At 45.4% G+C, this 21,805-nt stretch overlaps 1 protein-coding gene across 1 annotated transcript in view; it reads left to right on the top strand.

Moving 5' to 3' along the window:
* Hydin (HYDIN axonemal central pair apparatus protein) overlaps positions 1 to 21,805 on the top strand; it is a 351,132-nt gene that overhangs the window by 145,492 nt on the left and 183,835 nt on the right. Inside the window, exons 18-19 of the mRNA XM_032887538.1 lie at positions 1,945 to 2,109; positions 3,216 to 3,368. Coding sequence (XP_032743429.1) covers positions 1,945 to 2,109; positions 3,216 to 3,368 — 318 coding nt within the window. The remainder of the gene's footprint in view (positions 1 to 1,944; positions 2,110 to 3,215; positions 3,369 to 21,805) is intronic.

The raw sequence follows: 21,805 nt of genomic DNA on the forward strand, positions 1-21,805 counted from the left end.
GGGATCACGTCTTAATTCCCATGAAACACACCCTTCCACACATCCCTACCCCTGGCTACGTGGGGGACCAAATAGGTCACATGTGCAGAAAATGCAGAAAGATTTATAGAGAGCAATGGAAGGTCACTAATGACATACAGTTTACCAAGAACGAATTCGGACTTAAACTTTAGGTCTGTGAGTATAGCTACAACATAAATTCATGGGGTCAGGGGGAGTAACTTGGATGTTTAATTACTTTTCTGCTGCCCTGATAAGATATGACAAAAGAAGAACTTATAGAAGAAATCATTTATTCTGGCTTATACAAGAAGTAGGTTAAGGGCCCACAACAGGAAGGCATGGCAGCAATCAAATGTAGCGAGAGGTTCGTTGAGCACATTTCAACCTACAAATAACAGAGATGGCAAACTGGAGTGGAGAGGGGCTCCAAGCCCTCAGTTATGCACTTCCTCAACCAAGGCTCCACATCCTACAATAGCACAACCAGCCAGGAACCACAGCGTTCACGAACCCGAGCTGAGAAATGCAGCCAGAGGAAGACGCTAGCCACTGGTCAAAACATGGCCCGAATCTTGTCTTCAGCTCTTGTCATCTTCTGTAACGAAAACTGGGGAGGGGGGGCAGTATGTTTGGAGTAACCAGAATGTGGCCCATGTCATTGGCAAATCTAAGTCTTGAGAAGAGCCAACTCGAATGTTTAAACTGAAAAAAGAAGGCTGAGCTAGGACCAGATGGCTACCTCTCACTGGCCAAAGGAATATTATGTAGGAGAGGAAGTTGAAATTATTATGTGGGCGTCTCTTGACATAAGCAGAAAGCAAGAACCAAGCTACAGAGCACCCCCAACACAGACTCAGCAGCAGAAGGGGGGCCCTATGCTGTGCACGGTCATCTCAAGAACAAAGCATAGCCTGCGTCCAGGGACGGGGGAAGTACGTCCAACATAGGGGAACTGGGAACCTACCTCGGGTACAGTATTGAAGGGGAGGCCTGCTTAGTCACCAAGAAACTTAGTATTTTTGCCACATGTTCTAAGATACTAAGTTAATTTTTTAAAACTATAGTGGACAAAAAAGTCACTATTTGGATAAAAGGTCACATTATAGACTTTCCCCCTTTTGTCTCAGGCTCCAGGGGACTCAGCCAAGGGGTAGTGCACCATGACACGGTGCTGTGAAGCCGTGTTAGGCCAGATGCAGAAGGGGAAAGGAGGTTCCAGAAAGATGAAAGTTGTGTCCTGTGTCTTGCTGCTGGGACCTAAAGCCCTCAGGAGTTCAGAATTACCCAGACCTACAGTGCCAGCTTTGGGCCAGAAAGTGGACTTGGAGAAAGGAGATGCCAGGTCCCAAAGTATATCCATCGGGCACTCAGGTGGCCACATGCAGTAGAAAAGGACTTCACCACTGTGATGCTCCCAGAGCAAGCCACCCACTGAAGCTTTTCGGGTGGGGTTAATTGGAGCAAATTCAAGGAAAAAAAAGTGTCTGTGGCAGGTCAAGGAGAACAGCAGGCTCAGAAGGGGATCACAAGAGTCAAGGATTGCAGACAGGACTGGGACCACGTGCTCAGAAAGTGCTGGTGGCATGACCTACGTTAATGGAGTGCAGAGGTCTAAGGCAGTGAGAAATGAAGCATGAAGGCACAAAGGACCCAGCTGTAGACCTTGGTCATGAATGGCCATTGTCCTGAATGCCTGCTGTGCTCACTCCCTGTATCCCGCTGTTCTAGGAGTCTGGGATTTGGGGGGGTGCACACTCCACTTAACCTAATGTCCTATGGGCTGAATCAAGGTCTTTACCCCATAGGCTTGTCTAAACGGTGAGATATTTATTCCTAATAACTCTCCATGGACTCAGAGCGACACTTGCTTCAAAATAAGCCAATTTGACACCCGTTCTATTCTAAACATGACTTGCCTCCCCTGGCCTTGTCTCTCTGCAGATATATGAGAATTCACCCACCATGCTGCTTTCTAGCCCCTCCCCCTGTGGAGTCATCTCCCCCCACAGCACTGTGAACATACCACTAGCGTTGGAGACCCAGGTCACTGGTGCACACAGATCCACAGTTTACATCTCAATCTTCGGGAGCCAGGAAGCCCCTCTGGTGAGTCAGCTTTCAGAGTCGCAGCGAGGTCACACGCTCCTACCATGGGGGTTTTAGCTTCTTCCTCGAAGGCATGGCTTGCTATTGTATAGCCTTGGGTTCTATGGTTACGAGGCTCTATGTTTTCACTCTGCAGAAGTAAAACATGTGTGTGGTAATACCTGGGGACACTATATGCAGACACATCCAAAGGCGGTACAGGAATTGTTCTTAAGACTAACTTAAGTAGCATTTTTTTCATATGCATGCACACGTGTATATGCACATCCGTGCACACATACGCACACACAACATTCATATACATGGCTAGTGCCTCTCCATGGTCAACATATCTGTGTGTTCAACGAGCTCGTCAGTTGTTCCAAGAGCAGAGGTAAGTTTGGCCATCACTCGGTCACCTACAGGCAGCTCCCCAGACCTTCTCTAGAGCAACCGGAGTTTACCTACTGGAGCTGTTAAGAGTCTCTCCAGGCAAGGTAGGGGAGAAACACTGGAAACTACTGCTTAGGCTGAACTGAAAACTCTTAAGTCTTAATGGAGTTTGTTTTCATGGGCTTCCAGTTTGCTTGGAAGCTGATTCGTGTCCCGTACCTGGGTTTTGATTACCTAGGGAGCACAATGAGCCAAGTTTTTGCTTTGACCACTTCCGTGTAAGAGTAAGGTGATCAGTTCAGAATCCCCCGAATGGCTCATGCAATTGGTAAAGAAGGCAGCTAGTGCTTTAGGAAAGAGAAGGACCCATGAGCTTCAAAGTGTGGATTTCAACAACCAACCTGTGAGGTAGCTTTGCCTGTCAGCCATAACCGGAATGGTAAATCTGGGTAATAAACTCAAACACATCACAGCAACACATAACTATGTATTCTTGTGAACGAATGGCTGGATGGGACATACAGCTCCAAGAATACGATTTTTCTTTACTCTGTGACCCTGGGCTGGCCCAGGAGAGCTGATCACCCCAGGGAGGTGTTCCAGGCTAGACAAACAGGCCTGACCACACGTGTTCATCTCTGTGTCCCTCCGACCACCAAGAACCATGGGGAAGGAATGTGAGCTCACACCAGCACCCTCACCTGGCCCTTTGTTCTTCCTCTTGTGGAACACAGGCATGTCACGTACAGAGTATTGGAGAAGGGCCCGTTATCTTCATACACCCCACTCAGATCGACTTCGGCAATATCTACGTCCTGAAGGACACGTCCAGAATTCTCCAGCTCTCTAACCAGTCCTTCATCCCTGCAGAATTCCGGGCTCGCCTGGTGAGTAAGTCCCGGGCTACCACAGCTTTGGCTTCCGTCCAGGGTTCTTACTTTTTACAACATGTGTTTGAAAATGAGTTGCCAGAGCAACTCCTGGCTAAGCAGCACAGAACCATGTCGCTCCCGACCTTATTTCTCTTCATTATGGTCCTTTTGTCAACCAAGAAGCACAATATACACATCTGGTAAGCGAGCAAAGACATGTCATAGAATCAACCAAGAAGCACAATATACACATCTGGTAAGCGAGCAAAGACATGTCATAGAATCCCACGCGGGAGGATGTTTAGAGGCAACCAGCTTTAGATCTCACTGAGGGCATCAGCTCCGAGCCCTCTGGAGAACGTCGTCTCTGTAGATTCTCCTTGGATATACGTTTGTCTGTTTGCTTTCTGTTCTCTCCTTTCTCAGAGACTATTTCAATGCAATTTATAAGGATGTATCGAGGCCAGAGAGATAGTTCCACAGTTTAGAGCCCTTGCTGAACTCAGTTCTCAGTACCCATATTGGATTGCTAACTCCAGAGCCAAGTAATCCAGCACCCCCTGCTGGCCTTGACAGGCAACTGCATGCATAAGCACACACACACACACACACACACACACACAATTAAAAATAAAATGATTCTTGTAAGGATACATCACATGTAAGATACTATATGCCAAAAATAGAAAGTATATGTATATGTACAAGGCAAAGTATATGTATTAAAATGAGTCCATCTTAGGCCTGTATAAATTGTGTGTATGTTTTAGATCTGCTAGCCACCTACAAGCTCTTGTTAATTACTTACTTAATCAATTTATTATTGGCTCAAGAAGAGATAGCATTGGGGTTGTTATAGAGGGCACGGAACACATTTTCTAATTTTGGTATTTGTTAGGTTTGTTGGTATTGTTTGTTTATTTGTTTGTCAAATTTAAGAATTCCTATTCTAGTCATTAAAGTTACCATTAATTTTAAAACTGGTTTTCCAAATTTAAACATAAAATAATAACTGGCATTGTTTTCTTCCTATCCGCAAATTATTGTCATCTGAATAAAATCTGTCACATATTCTGAAGAATCAAATAATTATTATTTCATAGCAGTGACTATGGAAAGGAATAGAATTAACACTTTCTCCTAATTCAAAACAGCTCACTGGACATCGGTCCCAAATAGCAGCCTTTATTCCTCATCCTGATCCATTTTAGCATCCTTCCCTCATTCTTCATCAAGGCATCTTCACAGACTGGCAGTCATTGCTCTTTTCAACATGAGGCCCCGGATCTGGGTTTTTATTTACTAATCGGTAGAAGAAAGTCCTGTCGAGAAAAGATTACTACTTACCCAGTTAGTTCATGGCTGCATTTGGTAGAAACTGCGAAGTCTTGCCTAGGAAATGCTGCTTTGTGGTCCAGTATGAAACTAGCCCTAGGAGAAGGGGTCAGTGACCCTCAGCGAGAACCTAGGTGGGGACTCAGCTGGGCCGGGGGACAACAGAAGGAAGACACAGGCAACCCAGAGAAGCCTCAAAACACACAGAGCATCCGTTCCCTCCCATTCATGAATCTCTAGGTTTTACTTAACTTTTCAAAAAGCTTTGTGTTGTTGTCATTGTTGTTGTCGTCATTGCTGCCACTGCTGCTGTGATGATGATGGTGGGGATGGTGGTGGGGATGGTGGTGGTGGTGTAATGGTGGTGTAATGGTGGTAATGTGGGGTTGATGATGGTGGTGGTGGTGGTGGTGGTGGTGGTGGTGGTGTAATGGTGGTAATGTGGGGGTTGATGATGGGGGTGGTGGGGATGGTGGTGGTGGTGGTGTAATGGTGGTGTAATGGTGATAATGTGGGGGTTGATGATCATGATGGGGGGTGGTGGTATAATGGTGGTAATGTGGGGGTTGATGATGATGGTGGTGGTGGGGGTGGTGGTGGTGGTGTAATGGTGGTAATGTGGGAGTTGATGATGATGATGGGGGGTGGTTGTGGTGTAATGGTGGTAATGTGGGGGTTGATGATGATGATGGTGGTGGTGGTGGTGGTGTAATGGTAATGTGGGGGTTGATGATGATGATGGTAGTGTAATGGTGGTAATGTGGGGGTTGATGGTGGTGGTGGTGGTGGGGATATGTGCACCGCACATGCACGCAAATGCCTGAAGAAGCTAGGAGAGACCACCAGGTCCCCTGACACTGGAGTTACAGGCAATTGTGAGCTAACCCAACGTGGGTGCTGGGAACTCAGGTCCTTTACAAGATCAGTGCACACTGTTAACCATGCAGCCAACCGTCCAGCCCCCAGATTCCCTTTTACGGAAACTGTGGTCTAACGGAAACTGTGGAATACGGAAACTTTGGTATATTTCACAACACAGAAAGTACATCAAGACTTCCTTATTAATACAGAGTCTACAGTGGACGGTCCAGCTGGCTTACTAAAACAGCGCTTTCTTCTTTCCCACAAAGACTTTTACGATCCCGTGTCTCAACTGTCTAATATTTCCTCACATCAGAGCCATGCGTGTCACACAAGCGATATGCTGCCGGCTGTGTCTGGCCTCCATCTGCTCCTGGAAATCAGTGTTGGTTTGGTTTAGGCAAGTGTAGAAGACTCGACTGGAGTTGTCTTAGTTCAAAACTGAACTTCTTTCATGTGGTAGCTGGGGTCTTGTGAGTTTCCTGATAAATATGGATTAATGCCACAGAAATTGCATCCTTAGACCGCCAGGCACTAGGAAAGAGTCTTGACTAATGCTTGCTTACTCCCTCACCAACCCTGCTACAGATCCGGAGCCCCACAGCCTCCTTGCTGGCTGTCCCGATAGGAGGGGTCATTCTCATTCTCTCTCCTCTCTTGGCTGTCAGAAACTGTCATCCTTCCCCAGATGCTCCCTGCCGTCAGCCGTCTGCCGAGATCTACATCATGCAGGGTCACATGCACCATGGCCACCACTGTGATTGAATTCTCCCTCAGCAAGAAACATACAGCTGAAGGGGTCAGAAGGCAGGGAGTGGAAAGCCCCCCTCAAGGTCATGTCAGGAACTTCAAAGACAGTCTAGAGAAATTTTTAATGCCACAGAAATACATACTAGACTTTAAAAAGATAAAAAACGAGACTTCTTTAAAAAGTTTGGAATGAAAGAACATACACGTGGTATATGTGTATATATGTATATAGCTATAAAATTTTAACTCTTCCTTGGCTGATGTCCTGTGAATGGATCTCTATTGTTTTAGAATACATTCTGTATTGGTTTTATTTCTGTTGCTAAAATACCCCACAAAAAGCAACTTAAGGGAGTGTGGTGGTTTGAAAATGTTTGGCCCATGGGAAATGGCCCTATTAGAAAGTATGGCCTCGTTGGAGTAGGTGTGTCCCTTGTTAGAGGAAGTGTGTCACTGCGGGGTCTCATATTGCTCAAGTCTGGCCAGTGGAATCAGAGCCTTCTCTTGGCTGCCTGTGGAAGAGTCTCCTCCTGGCCGCCTCTGGATCAAGATGTAGACCTCTTGGCCTCTCCAGCTGCCATGCTTCCAATCCTGAGGATTACAGGCTGAACCTCCCGCAACTGTAAGCCAGCCCCAATTAAATGTTTGCCTTTATAAGGGATGCCATGGTCATGGTGTCTCTTCATGGCCAGGAAAACTTAACTAAGACAGGGAATTCTTCTGGATGTCCAGAGAGCCAGAGTCCACCATGGTGAGAAAGACATGACGACAGGCAGGAAGCATACAGCAACAGGAGCAGCGAACTGCCTGACCACACCATGTAGCACATAGGAATCAGAGGACTTGATATCGAGGCTATAAAATTTCCTCCAGTGAGACTCCACCTCCTAAAGGTTCCAAACCTTCCTAAACAGCAGAGCCAGCTCAGGTGTCCAAATGCCAGAGTATGTGGGGCACATTGTATGTTCATTTCACAACACTTGGAATACCAACCCACCCTGAGGGGGGCAGCCAGGGAGGAGTCTTATTTGGGGCAATAGACTAGAATGAATTGCCTCAGGTTTCGAAGAATAAAACTTTCTGAAATGGGAGAATTCTCAAGTACAGGAAGGCTCTTTGGACAGGATGTAGGTTGTCCTGACAGAGCTAGGTCAGGAACACAGAGTCTCTGTTAACTTGGAGCAGCGGAAATGAAGTGAACCTGGGGAAGCATCCCCAGGACCCTGAGGTCATCAAGACAGATCCAGAGGACGCATGCCATCTCTTCATGGGTGTCCCTGGCTGGGCAGACAAGGACATTGCTTAGCATTGCTTGGAAGCACCTGGAATTCAGGAGTGTAAGAAAAACACTCCTGATGCTAATTTGGCCTCGGCTACAGTTAGCTCGCAAAGCCTTCTGTTCAGATTTCAGTAAGACCTTGGGAGTCAGCTGGCCGTCTTTGCATGTCTTTGCAGCGGCCTCTTGCCTCTATGCCTCAGGTGAGAAGCCACTGTTTAATATTTAGAATTCCTGGACTGGACCCTGGGAAAGGAAATTCTGATGCCTCATTTAAGCACGGTTCCTTTTGTTGGCTTCCCATTGAGCCACATATCAATGCAGCAGAGGGGACCTGGGTGTTCACATCTCAGACCTTCAGGCCCTGGGACACTTCCTCACCTCATCAGGGTCAGCTTTTCTTCTCTTATTTCTTTGTGTATCTGATCCATTCCAGTGCTAACAGTCTCTGCACTTCCTGTTCAGCACCTAGCAACAGGTGTGGCAGTTATGGTGGCAACGGTAAAATGAAATTCATTGTGACAAAAGCTTGCTTATTTTTGGTCACTATTGTATAGATAGTATTATGTCTACTACAAATCTATGGTGATCACCATAAGGTGGCAGGAACAGAGACAAGGACTGGTTAAGTTACCATGGAATAGGGGTTGGAGATTTAGCTCAGTGGTAGAGCGCTTGCCTAGCAAGCACAAGGCCCTGGGTTCGGTCCCCAGCTCTGAAAAAAACAAACAAACAAACAAAAAAAACCCACAAACTTATTTAAAGTTACCATGGAATAAGTGGCAACTGACACTGTCCCTGGTGGTTTGATCCCAGACCCGTGTCCTTTTTCTCTGGTTCTGTACTGTTTGACTTTGCCTGATCAGTCAGTGGGCATCAAAACAGCAGAAGGATTTCATTTGTATTCATAAGACGATATATATTATCCTGAACAGTGCTATTTCCTTGCTCTCTGCTCAAAGACAGCCATGTCATGAATTTAATGTGGATCTAAGTCATGATTTTATATTAATATGTAATAAGTTTATAAGTACTATGTGATTTTTTGTTTTGCTTTAAAAATGTTATCTAAGTTGAGTCACTATATGTGATGCCTTGTAACTTATTATTTAGGCTCAGTGTTGTATTCCAAAACCCACCCACCTTTATACCCTTGTATCTGTTCACTTGGGTCAGCTGCTGCCACATCTCTAATTTAATAGTATTATGATTATTTCTTTTCCTCCGAGTTGATAATTGGGTTTTTGTAACAGTAGCACAGTGAACAGAATCCCTGCCGATTTGTACACAAAAGTGATAAGGTGGGCTTCATGCAGAGCAGACAAATACCTAGGTGTAGAGTTGTTGAGGCCAAAGCAATTTTACCAAAAAAGTGTGCACTTTCAGAAGTATTTGAGCTTTCTCTCTAAGACCCAAAACTCAGCATAGCCAGATTCCTAGCTCTTGCCAGCATGAACCTGAAATGGTATGTCACTCACTGCAGGTTTTATGTGTGGTTACCACTGAGGTTCAGATCTTTTGTATTCCAGAATCCTCTGCTGTCAATTATCTATAACCAATTATCTATTTTTAGGTGCCATTTATTGTGTATTCTGGCCCATTGTTTATGATGGGGCTTTGTAATCTCTCATTTTTATCTCAACTTTGACCCCTTTCTTTCCCGAGCCTCCATGCACAGCCTTGTCCCCATGTGGTAAGTGTTCCGAGGAATAGCTAAACAATGCTGACCCTTACGTTTTATGTGCCTTTAATCCATCTAAGTAGGTGGCTTATGTAGTATACATCAAGAAAGTGACTTGTCCTTTCACAGATGAGTAAATATTTGTCTTTCCCATGACCTAGCCATGTTGAGGCACCAGAGCAGGCTGCCAAGAGATTGAAGAAAGTGTGCAGAGATGGCTTGAACGAGACATGAGGTGGACTAGAGCTACTGACAGAGAACAGCAGCAGGGACATGGGAACACAGGGACAATCTAAAAGCCACAGACCGCGCAGGTCTCCCAGGGGGCTGCACCAGAGTCCCACACATTAGCATCCCATTCGACACCCCCTTCTACTCTCCCCATTCCTCCTGTCTGTCTGGGGACACAGAGCTATACTGAGATTCCGAGATTCTCTGCTCAGGGTCATTTGCTAATTTCCGCTCTTAACCTTAGGTTCCTCTGCCTCTTGTTCACCACCATTTTGGTCTTCGAGTACCTTCATCCGAGCCAGCGTCACCTCCTGTTTCAATCTGGTGGGCAGTCAGTTTGTCAGTGGTTTTCTTCACGCAGCACACAGTACGTGTAGCGTCCGTCACACGTATTCTTCTTTGCAATCTTCGTTATTCTAAGTCTGAGAGTGTCGTCACGGTTTCCTCCTTGTGAGATAAATACAGGTCTGTAGCTTTAACTCTTAACAGTCTTCCTCATTTGTGGACTCTAATTACGTCAGAGTTAGAACACATGGTTGACTGACATATACCCTAAATGTGGTCTTTGGGAGACATAGCGTATGATTAGTTTTTATAGCTCCTCCATATGACCCCAGAAAGAATATAAATTACCTAATTATTAAGTGCACCGGACCATCTATGTGTTTGGATTATCAAGCCAATACCGCTAAATAATGTTCATATCTCCTACAATATTACCATTTGCCCAAATGGTAGAGTTTTATCAAAGGTTCTCTCCTTTTTGTTTCCCCAGTATCAATTTTCACCCCTTATATTTCACAGCCAAATGATGAATTTTATTATTATCCCTATAATTCCCCTTTCATAATATGTTATTCGTTCTAATTCATGTTTATCATTTCTGGGTTAAATTCTATTTTTCCTGAGAGTAATTTTAATTTGCTATCTACCTGGCATGCCCTTTTATTCCTTTAAGTTCATTTTTGCGACTTATTTAGAATAATAATTTCAAATAATATAGAATTGGGTTTTTAACTTTTGTGTGTGTGTGTGTGTGTGTGTGTGTGTGTGTGTGAGAGAGAGAGAGAGAGAGAGAGAGAGAGAGAGAGAGAGAGAGAGAGAGAGAATCAGATTACAGGCAGCTGTGATCCACACAATGCGGGTACTGGGAACCCAACATGGGTCTTCTCAAGGGCAGCAGGGCTCTTAACCACTGAGCCACCTCTCCTGCCCTGAGTTGGATTCTTAGCCAATAATAGACTCTGCATTTAAACCAGAAAGTTTATTAATGCCCTGTTCCTGATGGGATGGATTTGTTAATTAACAGATTCAGAGGTCATTGTCTAAATAAGGCTTAGTTCCCTTTGAGACTTTAGGAGAGAATATGTTTTCCTGACATCTGGAAAACTTCCTCATGACACCTTCCACCATCTCCAGAGCCAGCAGCATCTCCCTCTCTCTCTCCACATCCATCTCCCTTGAATCTCTCTCTGGTTCTGTTCCTTCTGCGTCTCTCTCAAAGGATTCTTAAGATTGCACTGAGCCCAGACCAGTAGTCCAGGTTGATCTCTTCATCTACAGGTCTCTAATCACCCTTTTTTGATAACACTTCACAGACATCAAAGAATAAGAAATAGACATTTTGTGAAGACCATTGTCCACCTACCACACCCAAAATAATAGTTTACAACATACTGTCACTACAGTCATCTGTCTTCCTCCTCATTCGCACTTTGCACAGGGCTTTGCTTTCCCTGTGTGACCCCCACAAACACTACCACTCTGTGTCCAGTCTTTCTGGACTTATCTGGACCCTGTAGAATTTATCCCTGTTATTTCTTTTAAGTGGCTACACTTACTTTCTTAGCAAATTAAATCTTCCCCTAACAAGAATGAATGAACTAAGTATTTTAAACTTCCTCAAGAATAAGGACTGCGGGGCTGGGGATTTAGCTCAGTGGTAGAGCGCTTACCTAGGAAGCGCAAGGCCCTGGGTTCGGTCCCCAGCTCCGAAAAAAAGAACCAAAAAAAAAAAAAAAAGAATAAGGACTGCTCTGCACAGCCACTATATGGAGACCTTCCCATAACCTCATTGTTCTTTACATTTTGTGTAGAATGAATCCTCTCTTCTTGACGGTGGTAATGTTGACTGTTGTCAGTCCCTGATTAACCATTCCCTAGATACAAATGTAGCTCCCTGATGGCCTGCCCCTCTTGTTTTCTCTGTAATTTTCCCTTTTCTTCCCATGCTGTGTTTTGTATGGTCCACAGGTTTGGCTTGGCTTGGCTTACTTGGTTTAGCTTGAGGTAGGGTCTCTTGCCCGGGCTGATTGAGTTCTTGTTAGCACAGGCTTTCCCACCTCACTCTCCCAAGTTGCTGTTATCATGGATCAGCACCATATAGCCTAGCCTAGTTTGTATCTCTCCTTACAAAATTACAGCTTTCTGAAACCTTCTGTTCATCAGGTCCTTTCCTCCCTTTCCTTTCCTCTGAAGGTTGCTCTCTTGCCTTACTTATTTGCTGGTAATTTCTGTCAGTTGCATCATTATTCATTCAAGACCGACTTGTCACTTTTTAACTCCTCATTTTTGAAACTTTTTAAAAAACCTTTAATTTTCTTAAATTTCTGTTTAATGTGTCAGAAGATTTGAGACTTAGAATCTGAAAAGTGTTTCTTTGTTGCTGCTTCTGTTTCCTGCTTGTCTCAGTTAGGGTTTCTATTGCTTCAACAAAACACCATGACCAAAAGCGCCTGGGGGAGGAAAGGGTTTATTTTGCTTGGTTTATTTGAAAGGAAAGGGTTTATTTGACTTCCACAGGAACTCACACAGGGCAGGAACCTGGAGGCAGGAGCTGATGAACAAGCCATGGAGGAGTCCTTGCTTGCATGGCTTACTCAGCCTGCTCTCTTATAGAACTCAGGACACCAGTTCAGGGATGGCACCGCCCCAATGGGCTGGGCCTTTCCCCATTGATCGCCTATTAAGAAAATGCACTACAGCTGGATCTCATGGAGGCATTTCCTCAACTGAGGCTTCTTTCTCTCCGATGAGCCTAGCTTGTATCAAGTTGACACACAAACCAGCCAGTACTTTAATAAAAAATACACACATACTCATACACATAACCCCCACTCATTATACACACACTCATAGACACACACAGACACACACACATATACATATACACATATATACACATACCCACATATATAACCCGTACACACATATACATATAAACACACATACATATACACATATACCTACAGACATGTACACATGTGTACATGCACTCATAAATATATACATATACTCATAGATACACATATCTACACACACAAGAATGTTACTAGAATTTTCCTTGTACTATCCCATATAGATATCTTTATTTTACTTCTTGCTCATGCTTTCTTTTCTTTGTCTCAGTGATATGCTCTAAATTACAAAGTCTGGCTTGGTTTTTTGGCAGATCTGAGACTTAACCCATCTCTACATTTTTAATTTAGAGACTGTATTTTTCACTTCCAAGATTTATAACTAGTTATTTATAAATGCTTGTTCCCGAGTCCAATCTCCCTGTCCTCATTTCACGGGCTTTGTTTTGGTTGTATTATCCCATTCTGCAGCTCTCTGGGGATCTCAGATGTACTTTCTAATCAATCTCAGCTGGCACTATTGATTGTTCAAGAGTGAATCAATTGCCTGATTGTCTGCAGCTGTTCTTCCAGATGTTCGGCATTTCAAATAAGTCAGTCTGGCGTGGAGCACATATGTGCCTCATTCTTAGTGCTCAACGCACGCCTCCCTTTCTGGCAGCCTCTCATTTACCTTCACTCTGGACTGTGTGGTCATCAGCCCAGAATCAAGTCTTGTGCCTGCCTTCCTATGAGATACTGGAAAAGTCAGTTTTCAGGTTGTTGTGTGGTTGGTGGCTTGTCCAACAGTCAGCCTGCCCGACAGTTAGGCTGCCCAACATTCTCCACTTTACTCCCCTTCCACCAGGCCACATGCACGTGTAGCCTGCAGCTTCAGGAACATTACAGCTTTTCTGTCACTCACAGAGAAACTGCCTTGCCTAGGAACCGCGACCCACATCCCATCCCTGAGTTTCTTGGTTTCTAATCTTCTTCCTCATCCTTCTCTACTAATGTTCAGAGGCTAAAACCTGGAAGGTGCATGGCTCTTAAGCCCTTATCGTGTCTGTCCCATGTGTGATTCATGTGATGTTTATCTTGAGTTTGAATGTAATTATGTTAAACACTTTTTTCAAATATTTATCTCGTTTTCTGATAGGTTAAAGTGAAATAGATGTTTTAAAGCTTACACTCATTGGCTGACAGACAGTCCTCTGTGTTTTAGCCCTTTGTAGGTGCTAATACACAATCCATCTCAAGAGAACAGTAGAATATGTCTTCAACAGAAATAAGAAAGCAGAGGGTTTGGGGCACTGTTGTTTGTATTTTCTTTGGTTGGTCCTGACTTTAGTTGTGAAAATCTATTTAAAAAACATTAGGAATAAAGAGACAGGAAGAAAATAATTTTCCAGGCTATTATGAGGAGTATCTTTCCTTTTGCTCATGAACGTCCACCATGGTCACTCCAATGTGAGTTGGGCTCATTCTGAGCCATCATCCACAAGTGATAAGAGGGTCCCAGTGGCCATAAGATCAAGAGTTCTAGAAACAAAGGTTTGAGCTTCCCAGAGAATAGTGAGCTTCTCACCCCACACCTCCATGCCCACCCGGACCAGACCTGAGACTTTGTTCACTTTGGCAAAACGAAAAATGAAAGACTGAAGTCGGAGACCACCAGGTCCCACTGGTGATCTAAACCACACTGTCAGGAGGAAACCATTGATTAGACAGCAGGTAATGTGTTGGGTCAGCACCTTCCTGAGTCTAGGATGATAAGGCTACTGGTCAAATATGATTAGTTTGAGTATAAGTTAAATGCGAAATGAACGGAGAGCATTTGTAAATGAAAGGGAGCTGTCCAAAAAAATATCCCTGTTGGCAGGCTTGTTTTCCTCCATTCTACTCGTCCTGACTCATAATCAGTTTTGGAAAATTGCTTTTTCTATTACTACTATTCAGGTGTGCAGTTGTAGAAGCTATCATTCAGAGGGAGTTTGAGGTCAGCTTTTTCCCTCCCCTACATCGCCCTTCCTTCTCTTTGAAAAGGTTTAGCTTCCCCCCCACAGTCAGAGGCAGCCGCCCAGCCCATGTCATGTTTAAGAGATGCCCTTTGCCGTCCTTGTCAGCTCACGCATTCACTCCCCTTGTCCTGTGCACTGACCCTACGCAGCCACAGTTCCACGCAGAGTTGGGGACAAAACGAAATTAGCACCTGTCTGTAATTAAAAACAAAATACAAGGTTGGAGGTGGGTGGTGGACCCCTCAGAGGATCTTCACTGGAGAGAAAGTGGCGTTTTTCTTCAGTTCCCTTTCCTCCCCTCTGTCACGAGGAAGAAAACAGAGACTGAACATATGTATTTGTCATGGCAGAGCTGTCTGCAGGAGTCCACTTGGAATATTTCTTTTGTAAATAGTAGTCGTAATGATATTGCAGTACATATCCTAAATCTCGCGATGTAGAAGACAAAAGAAACCCGCCTCTCTGTGATAGCATATTAGATCAGTTTGCTTCTGGCAGAGAAGACGAGATCCAGGGGTGGGAGGGTCACACCCCAAGCACAGCTGCTCTATGCATCTCGGTCACTCAGAAGAGCTGTAGCATGGCCATGTTGAGGAACCAATCCTAGTTCTTCACATACTGGCTGTATCATTTAACCCTTTTGAGCCTTTGGTTCTTTCTCTTTAGACGTAATGATGGCAGTGATATCTTGAAGGTTATGCAGGATGGTATACAGAGAAAGTACCTGCTGAAAAAGTAAGAATTTGGTCAATGGTCGCTTTAATTGCTATCTGACAGACAAAGAGCCAGGGGAAACGGCCTATGGAAAGACAAATATTTTCTGGTAACTGTATTAGAAGATCTGGTATTTGTCTTTCCTTAATAAGAAAAGGAGGAGGAAGAGGACGAGGAGGACGTAGTGGTGGTAGCAGTAGTTGTGAGGGACAGCAAGAGAAGCCTTAAGGTTTCCAGTCACATGGAGCTCTGGAGAGCAGAGCCTCCAATGCTGCCTTGGCCTCGCTTTCCTCCCATTTCCCTAAATTTTTGACAGAGGAGTCATTTTGTGAAACATCTTAGAGCATCAGCTTTGGTGGGCAAGCATCCTCTCATGTCAGAGGTCAAAGGAAAACGGACTGCTTAGCAGATAGCTCTTCAGAAATGCTATCTTTCTCCTCAGGACATCCTTACTTATACAACACCTCAGAACCATGCAAATCGTGTGTGTGTGTGTGTGTGTGTGTCTGTGTGTGTGTGTCTGTGTGTATGTCTGTGTGTGTCTTTGTGTTTGCGTGTGTCTGTCTGTCTCTGTCTCTGTCTGTCTGTCTCTGTGTGTGTGTGTGTGTGTGTGTGTGTGTGTGTCTGTGTGTGTCTGTGTGTGTGTGTGTGTGTCTGTGTGTGTGTGTGTGTCTGTCTGTGTCTGTCTGTGTGTGTGTCTGTGTGTGTGTCTGTGTGTATGTCTGTGTGTGTGTCTGTGTGTGTGTGTCTGTGTGTGTGTGTCTGTGTGTCTGTGTGTGTGTGTGTGTCTGTGTGTGTGTGTCTGTGTGTGTGTCTGTGTGTGTGTGTCTGTGTGTGTGTCTGTCTGTGTGTGTCTGTGTGTGTGTCTGTGTGTGTGTCTGTGTGTGTGTCTGTGTGTGTGTGTGTGTGTGTGTGTGTGTCTGTGTGTGTGTGTGTCTGTCTGTGTGTGTGTCTGTGTGTGTGTGTGTGTGTGTGTGTCTGTGTGTGTCTGTATGTGCAGCACCTAGGAGCTATCTTATTTGCTTGCATGTAACTCTGTGTGCTCTGACACCTTTCACTGAGTCTTTAAAAGGCAATGCCATTCAAGAAGAACAGATTACCTTCTGGCAGATTGCGGGTACGAATTACTTGAGAACAGTGAAACTTGTGTACACTTAATCTTTTAGTACAGAGTTAATTGGCCTTACAATCCCCACAGCCTTCCCCCTCCACAAGCATGCCGAGCCATGGCTTGAGTGACAGGGAATCTCATATGCGCAACCAAATCTCTTTTATTTTGTCTACATGGAAAAAAGCACAACAAAATAAGAGAATCATGACTGGGGAGCCAGGGAGCAACCAACCCAGTCACAACAAAACCTGCCCCACAGCACAGAAAATACTATATATCCAGTGTATCGCCCGCCATTTATATAAGGCTATGTCTGGATGCAAACAAATGGGATTTTTTTTTCCCTTAGTCATAAAAATACATCTGCAAAGACAGAAAATTACTAATGGTGGCTATCTCTGGGGACGATGGCCAGGACTTCTTGCGTGTAGGGTGGAAAAAAGCAAAAAGGAGGGAGGGAGGGAGGATAGGAGGGAGGGAGGGAGGGAGGGAGGGAGGGGGAGAAGAGGAAGGAGGGGGTAGGGAGAATGAGCTCTAAAGAGAAGGAATGGCTGGGGAATAGCTCAGGGGTAAAGCATTTATGTAGAATATACAAGGCCTTGAGTCCAAGCCTGTCAACTGTAAACTGGAGAGACAGGGAGAGAGAACTACTATATCGCTTTTAGGAGGAGACATTTATTCACTGAAGTGGGTGTGCACCACCCTTGTCCTGACCTTCCACAAATAACATCCTTCTAGAACAGCTAAAGATGGGGAAAGGCACCACTCACTACCCCAGCATGCAGACGACCACTGCTAGATTTTGGGTGTTTACTCTCTAGTGTTTTCCCCCTGAGGCCTATGCCCTCCCTCCCCCCACCCCGAGGGACAACATGACTTTCATTGCCAGCTATTTTCACTTCCAACATAGCATCAGTCAGAAGTTGTGTACCACTTATAGCCAGGCCCCCCAAAGAGATGTAAAGTACAATGCCCCCTCCCACCCTCTTACCAATGCTGTTACATTTGCCAAAACCAATAGATGTGCTTTGAATATTTTTTGTAAGCTTGTGTTTCTTCCATCTCCTGAAGAACGTCCAGTGAGACAGGACATTTTTCATGTATCTGTTGACCATGAAGTAAATATTTTGGAGCCCTGACCCATTGCTGGCACTCTGATGACCAAGGGGAGAAACAAACCAGAAATAGAACGGCTCATTTCTTTGGAGTTCACAGAAGAAAGGAACCCGAACCCACAAGCAACACAGCCAGATGATAAAATGTAAGCTCAGAAGAGGAGGCGGCCAGCTCCTCTGTCAAAGGAAAGCTTGTTGCCAGTCGGAGGATCCGACTGGAAGCTCAAAGCTAGACAGCAGGAGGCCAGAAATGGGCATGCGTTTATGTGCAATGACTGTACTTGGTTCAGTTAGGAAGGGCAGGTGACCTTCTGCCCCAGGCAGCAAGTCTGGAAAGGCATTGGTGCCCTCTTAGGAGAACTGAGACTAGAGTCTCCAGGCCAGAGCCCATGTGTAGGATACCAGACCTGACGATAGGTCACCATGTTTGCAGAGGGCAAGGATGATGTCTCAGAAGGACCTGAGGTCCCACTAAGACCCACCCATCCCAAACCATGAGTCTCCAGTCTTAATGGGTGGGTGGGGCTTAGACATGAACCAGACAGAACAAAACATGGCAAAGCTTGACCACATTTGCAGTTCGTGTGATCTGAAGCTTTCGTGAAGAACTTTTGAGGGAAGGGGGTAAATTTATGGAGGGGATACATGGATTTCTAAAGGGGGCTCAGGATACTGATCGAGACAGTAAGGAGCCATTCCAGAATCTTCCACAGAAGAAGACAAGGCTCAGGTCTGTGTGGTATAGCGCCATCAGTGACGTGGACCAGAAAGTAACATGAAGAAAGCTCACTGTTTCTTGAGTGGACAAGGCGTGAGGTTGTTCGGCACCCATTTCATCTTCATAGAGCACATCCAGCGAAATGTGACAGCATACAGCTATAACCCTGGGGGTTGTGTGTTCAAGGGAGTTCCTCCCTACAGAGACCGATCCCCGGTTCCAAAAGAAAAAGAGAAAAAAACGAGGTTAACAGATGGAGAACCTACAACTTAGACTGTAAAACCAGCCCAGGGTCACCTAGTGGCAGATGACAGACTCCAGAATTGACCACTAAGTCATGCGACTCCTCAACCCACACTCTGCAGTCATGACCCCACACGGCCTCCCCTGGAAAGCCTAACATCAGTCCTTCTACATCTCCCTCTTAACCCCCAGTTAATTGTTTAAAGCAGCAAAATGACTCACTTGAAGGGAGAGGGGTCTATGACTCCAGATGCCATTTAGAGGATGAAAAGGGGGCAGGCCTCAGTGAGACTCCATTGTTCTTTTCCCACAGAGAATGGGCCGTCTGCTGAGATAATAGAAGTCTAACTCAACCCCTCACCCCGCGCTCCACGAGTGGGTTCCTGTTGTTATCTGCTTCCCCTTATTTCATGGGAGGAAACCTCATGGGTCTCAAATGGCAAAGGGGCTGTTCTCAAGCTCACGGTGCCGTTTCCTGCAGGCTTCATAGTTATCAGCTCTGATAACAGCAGGTCTGTCAAAGCACGGATCGTGAGCATGACCCGTGCAAGCAATAGCGACCTTGGGAGCTTGACCTGCATACGAGGTGCAGGGTGATAGCCCGTCTTCACAAATCAAAGGCAGATGTTAACATTAGATCTGTGGAACCTTGCAAGGAGGGCTCATCAGTAATCAGTGGAGGGCATGGAATTCTGAACTGCAAAATATCACAAATCCTCCACCCTTCCCATGACCACCACACACATGTGCACATAAGCATGCATTTCCTATGTATGTTAGCTATGGGCTGTGAAAATGGCTGACTCCCCAGCTCTAATTTCCTGAAAAAAACCGAAACAGCCATTACTATCCTTTTTTCTTTTAAGATTATTTTTTATTTGTGTATGTGCCTGGGGTAGGGGTACCTTCAGAGACCAGAAGATGTCAGAGCGTAGACCTAGAGTTAAAGGTGGTTGCGAGCTGCCAGACGAGAGTGCTAGGATCGGAAGTCCATACTCTGTAGGAGTGCGAAGCCATGCTCTTGCATAGCATTTGCTCACCTCTAACTGTCCTTGTCGTATTCTGATTGTAAGCACTCGACTTCTCCTGACCAATTAACCATGGAGCCCTCTCTCCAGCTCCAACTGAAGTTTTAATGGGAATTCTTTTTGGAGGGCTTGCTCTGAGCATCTTTGAAAGAAATGTACAGAAGCTTATAGTCATCTTCTATTGCTAGGTTTCAAATTCTCATAAGCCTACTGGTTTACAACAATACTAATTTGTTATCTGTCAAGACTCTGGGCCTGGCCTCGCTGCTTCCTTCTCACAGGATCACCAAGGCCTGGGATAAGTGTGGTAGCCAAGCTGCATCTCTTGGGGTGGGGCTGGGGGTTGGCTAGGACGGACTCGTCCATCCGCAGAGGAAGGATCCACAGCTTGGCTCCTCTGTTCCCTGTCAGATTTTTGCTTAGCAGCTGAATGGCTGACAGAGCTCTCCTGTCGCACTTGATATCAACATGGACTGCGCTCAGTAGTTACTGGGCCACCATAGCTACCCTATTATGTTACAGTCCCTTAAGGTCCATCTTAAAATTCCTTCAACCACAAATCTCCACAAACACTCCTTTCTGGTAAGAATGTTAAGCCTTAAATTCTTTCTCAGAATCCATCTTTTATTTTCCCAATGTCATAATCTAGTGTTTCCCAGCAAAATACTATTAAGCCCATTTTTGTGGGAACAGTTTAGATTTGAGTAAAAGAACAGTAGCAGTTGCGGTTTATGGTAACGTACAGTAGCACCGACGCACACGCGGCTGTGGTTAACCATCCCCTCACACGGGAGGCACAGTCAGAACGCAAAGCTAATTAGGTCAATAGGCTAACCGGGGATGCCTTAGTTACTTTTCTATTGCAATTTTATTAGCATAATCCATGCAGTTTATAGGGAAAAGGGGTTTGTTTGGCTTACAGTTTGTAGGGTGGACAGTCTGTGGGAGCGGACTGCAAGCTCACATCTCAAACCACAAAACAGAATCGGAATCCTTTGAAACCTCAAAGCCTGCTGCCAGCGACACACTTCCTCCAGCAAGGGCACACCCTCCTAATCCTCCCCAAACGGCCAACTGGGTAGGGACCAAGTGTTCAAATACTCAAAAGTCTTATGGGGAGGGGGGGTCTCATTCAAATCACTGCAGGTGACATTCCCCAAGTCCAGCACCTGGAGAGCAGCTAGGCAGGGACTCAAGCCCACATCTGTTTTTCCTCAGAGCCTTCCTTCCTAACCTCTCTCCATCCACTGTTGTCTGACTGTACTAGGGTCTTTTGTTAGCCTATTCTTCCCTCCTCCAACAGCAAATGCCACACTGACTAGGCCCTCCCACAAGTGCAAGGGCACCCTAGAAAGTCAAGCATCAGACCACACAAGCACGTTAGACCAATCCAACTTACCCTGAGAACGGCCCAGGGCCTTAGCAGCTGGCACTTTATTATACCTTGCCCTTAGATTCTATGATGTATTTTGCTGTCTGGTTCTATGCCAGGCATTGATTAATAAGCTTCATCAAAAAGAAAACTCACTGATTCAGCCCTGGAGAGCAACTTCGGTCTTGTTCCCAGAGCGTCATGTCAGCAGGAATCGAATAGAGACGCCACACATCCATCGAAAACTGATGTCCCCTGACCTGAAATAGCACTCCCACTGGCCACAGCCTCACTTCCCTGTGTATAGTGTGGTCAGAGGAGGAATATAAATAGCCAGAGAGAGCAAAACGACTTTGACAGGACCATCTCTGGGAGATGCCACACGTATGGATTCTTTTTTTCTTAATGGCAGTGATTTATGGCTGCATTGTAAGCCGAGTCTCACAGATGAACAAAACTATATAGTATGCTTTAAAGCCACAAATTGGGAAGAAAAGCCAGAGGAGTAGAATCTTCTCACCCAGCACTTACTTACTCTCTCTCTCCTGCTGCCTCTGTGTATTTTCTCAATAACAGACGAATGGGAAGTCTGGGCCCTCTCAGGTTTGAAATGCCAGGCCAGTCTCTCACTGGAGCCCTTTACCTTTCCAGACCTGAGATTTGAGAGAGTTGGAGCAGGTGGCACACCTGGGCAGTGGCTGGGGTCTAAACTAAGAAGTAGTTTTGTCAGCAGCTCACCACATCACCTTTGCTGGGACCCAGAACTGGACTACATTTCCCAGGCTCCTCCCAGATTAGGTGTGTCTGTGTGGGGGAGTTCTAGCCAGCGGAAGTGGGCAGAAGGGATGTGCACTTCCCTTCTTGGTATATAAATCCTAGT

The sequence above is a fragment of the Rattus rattus genome, chromosome 17 (genome assembly GCF_011064425.1).
Source record: "Rattus rattus isolate New Zealand chromosome 17, Rrattus_CSIRO_v1, whole genome shotgun sequence".
Lineage (NCBI taxonomy): Eukaryota > Metazoa > Chordata > Mammalia > Rodentia > Muridae > Rattus > Rattus rattus.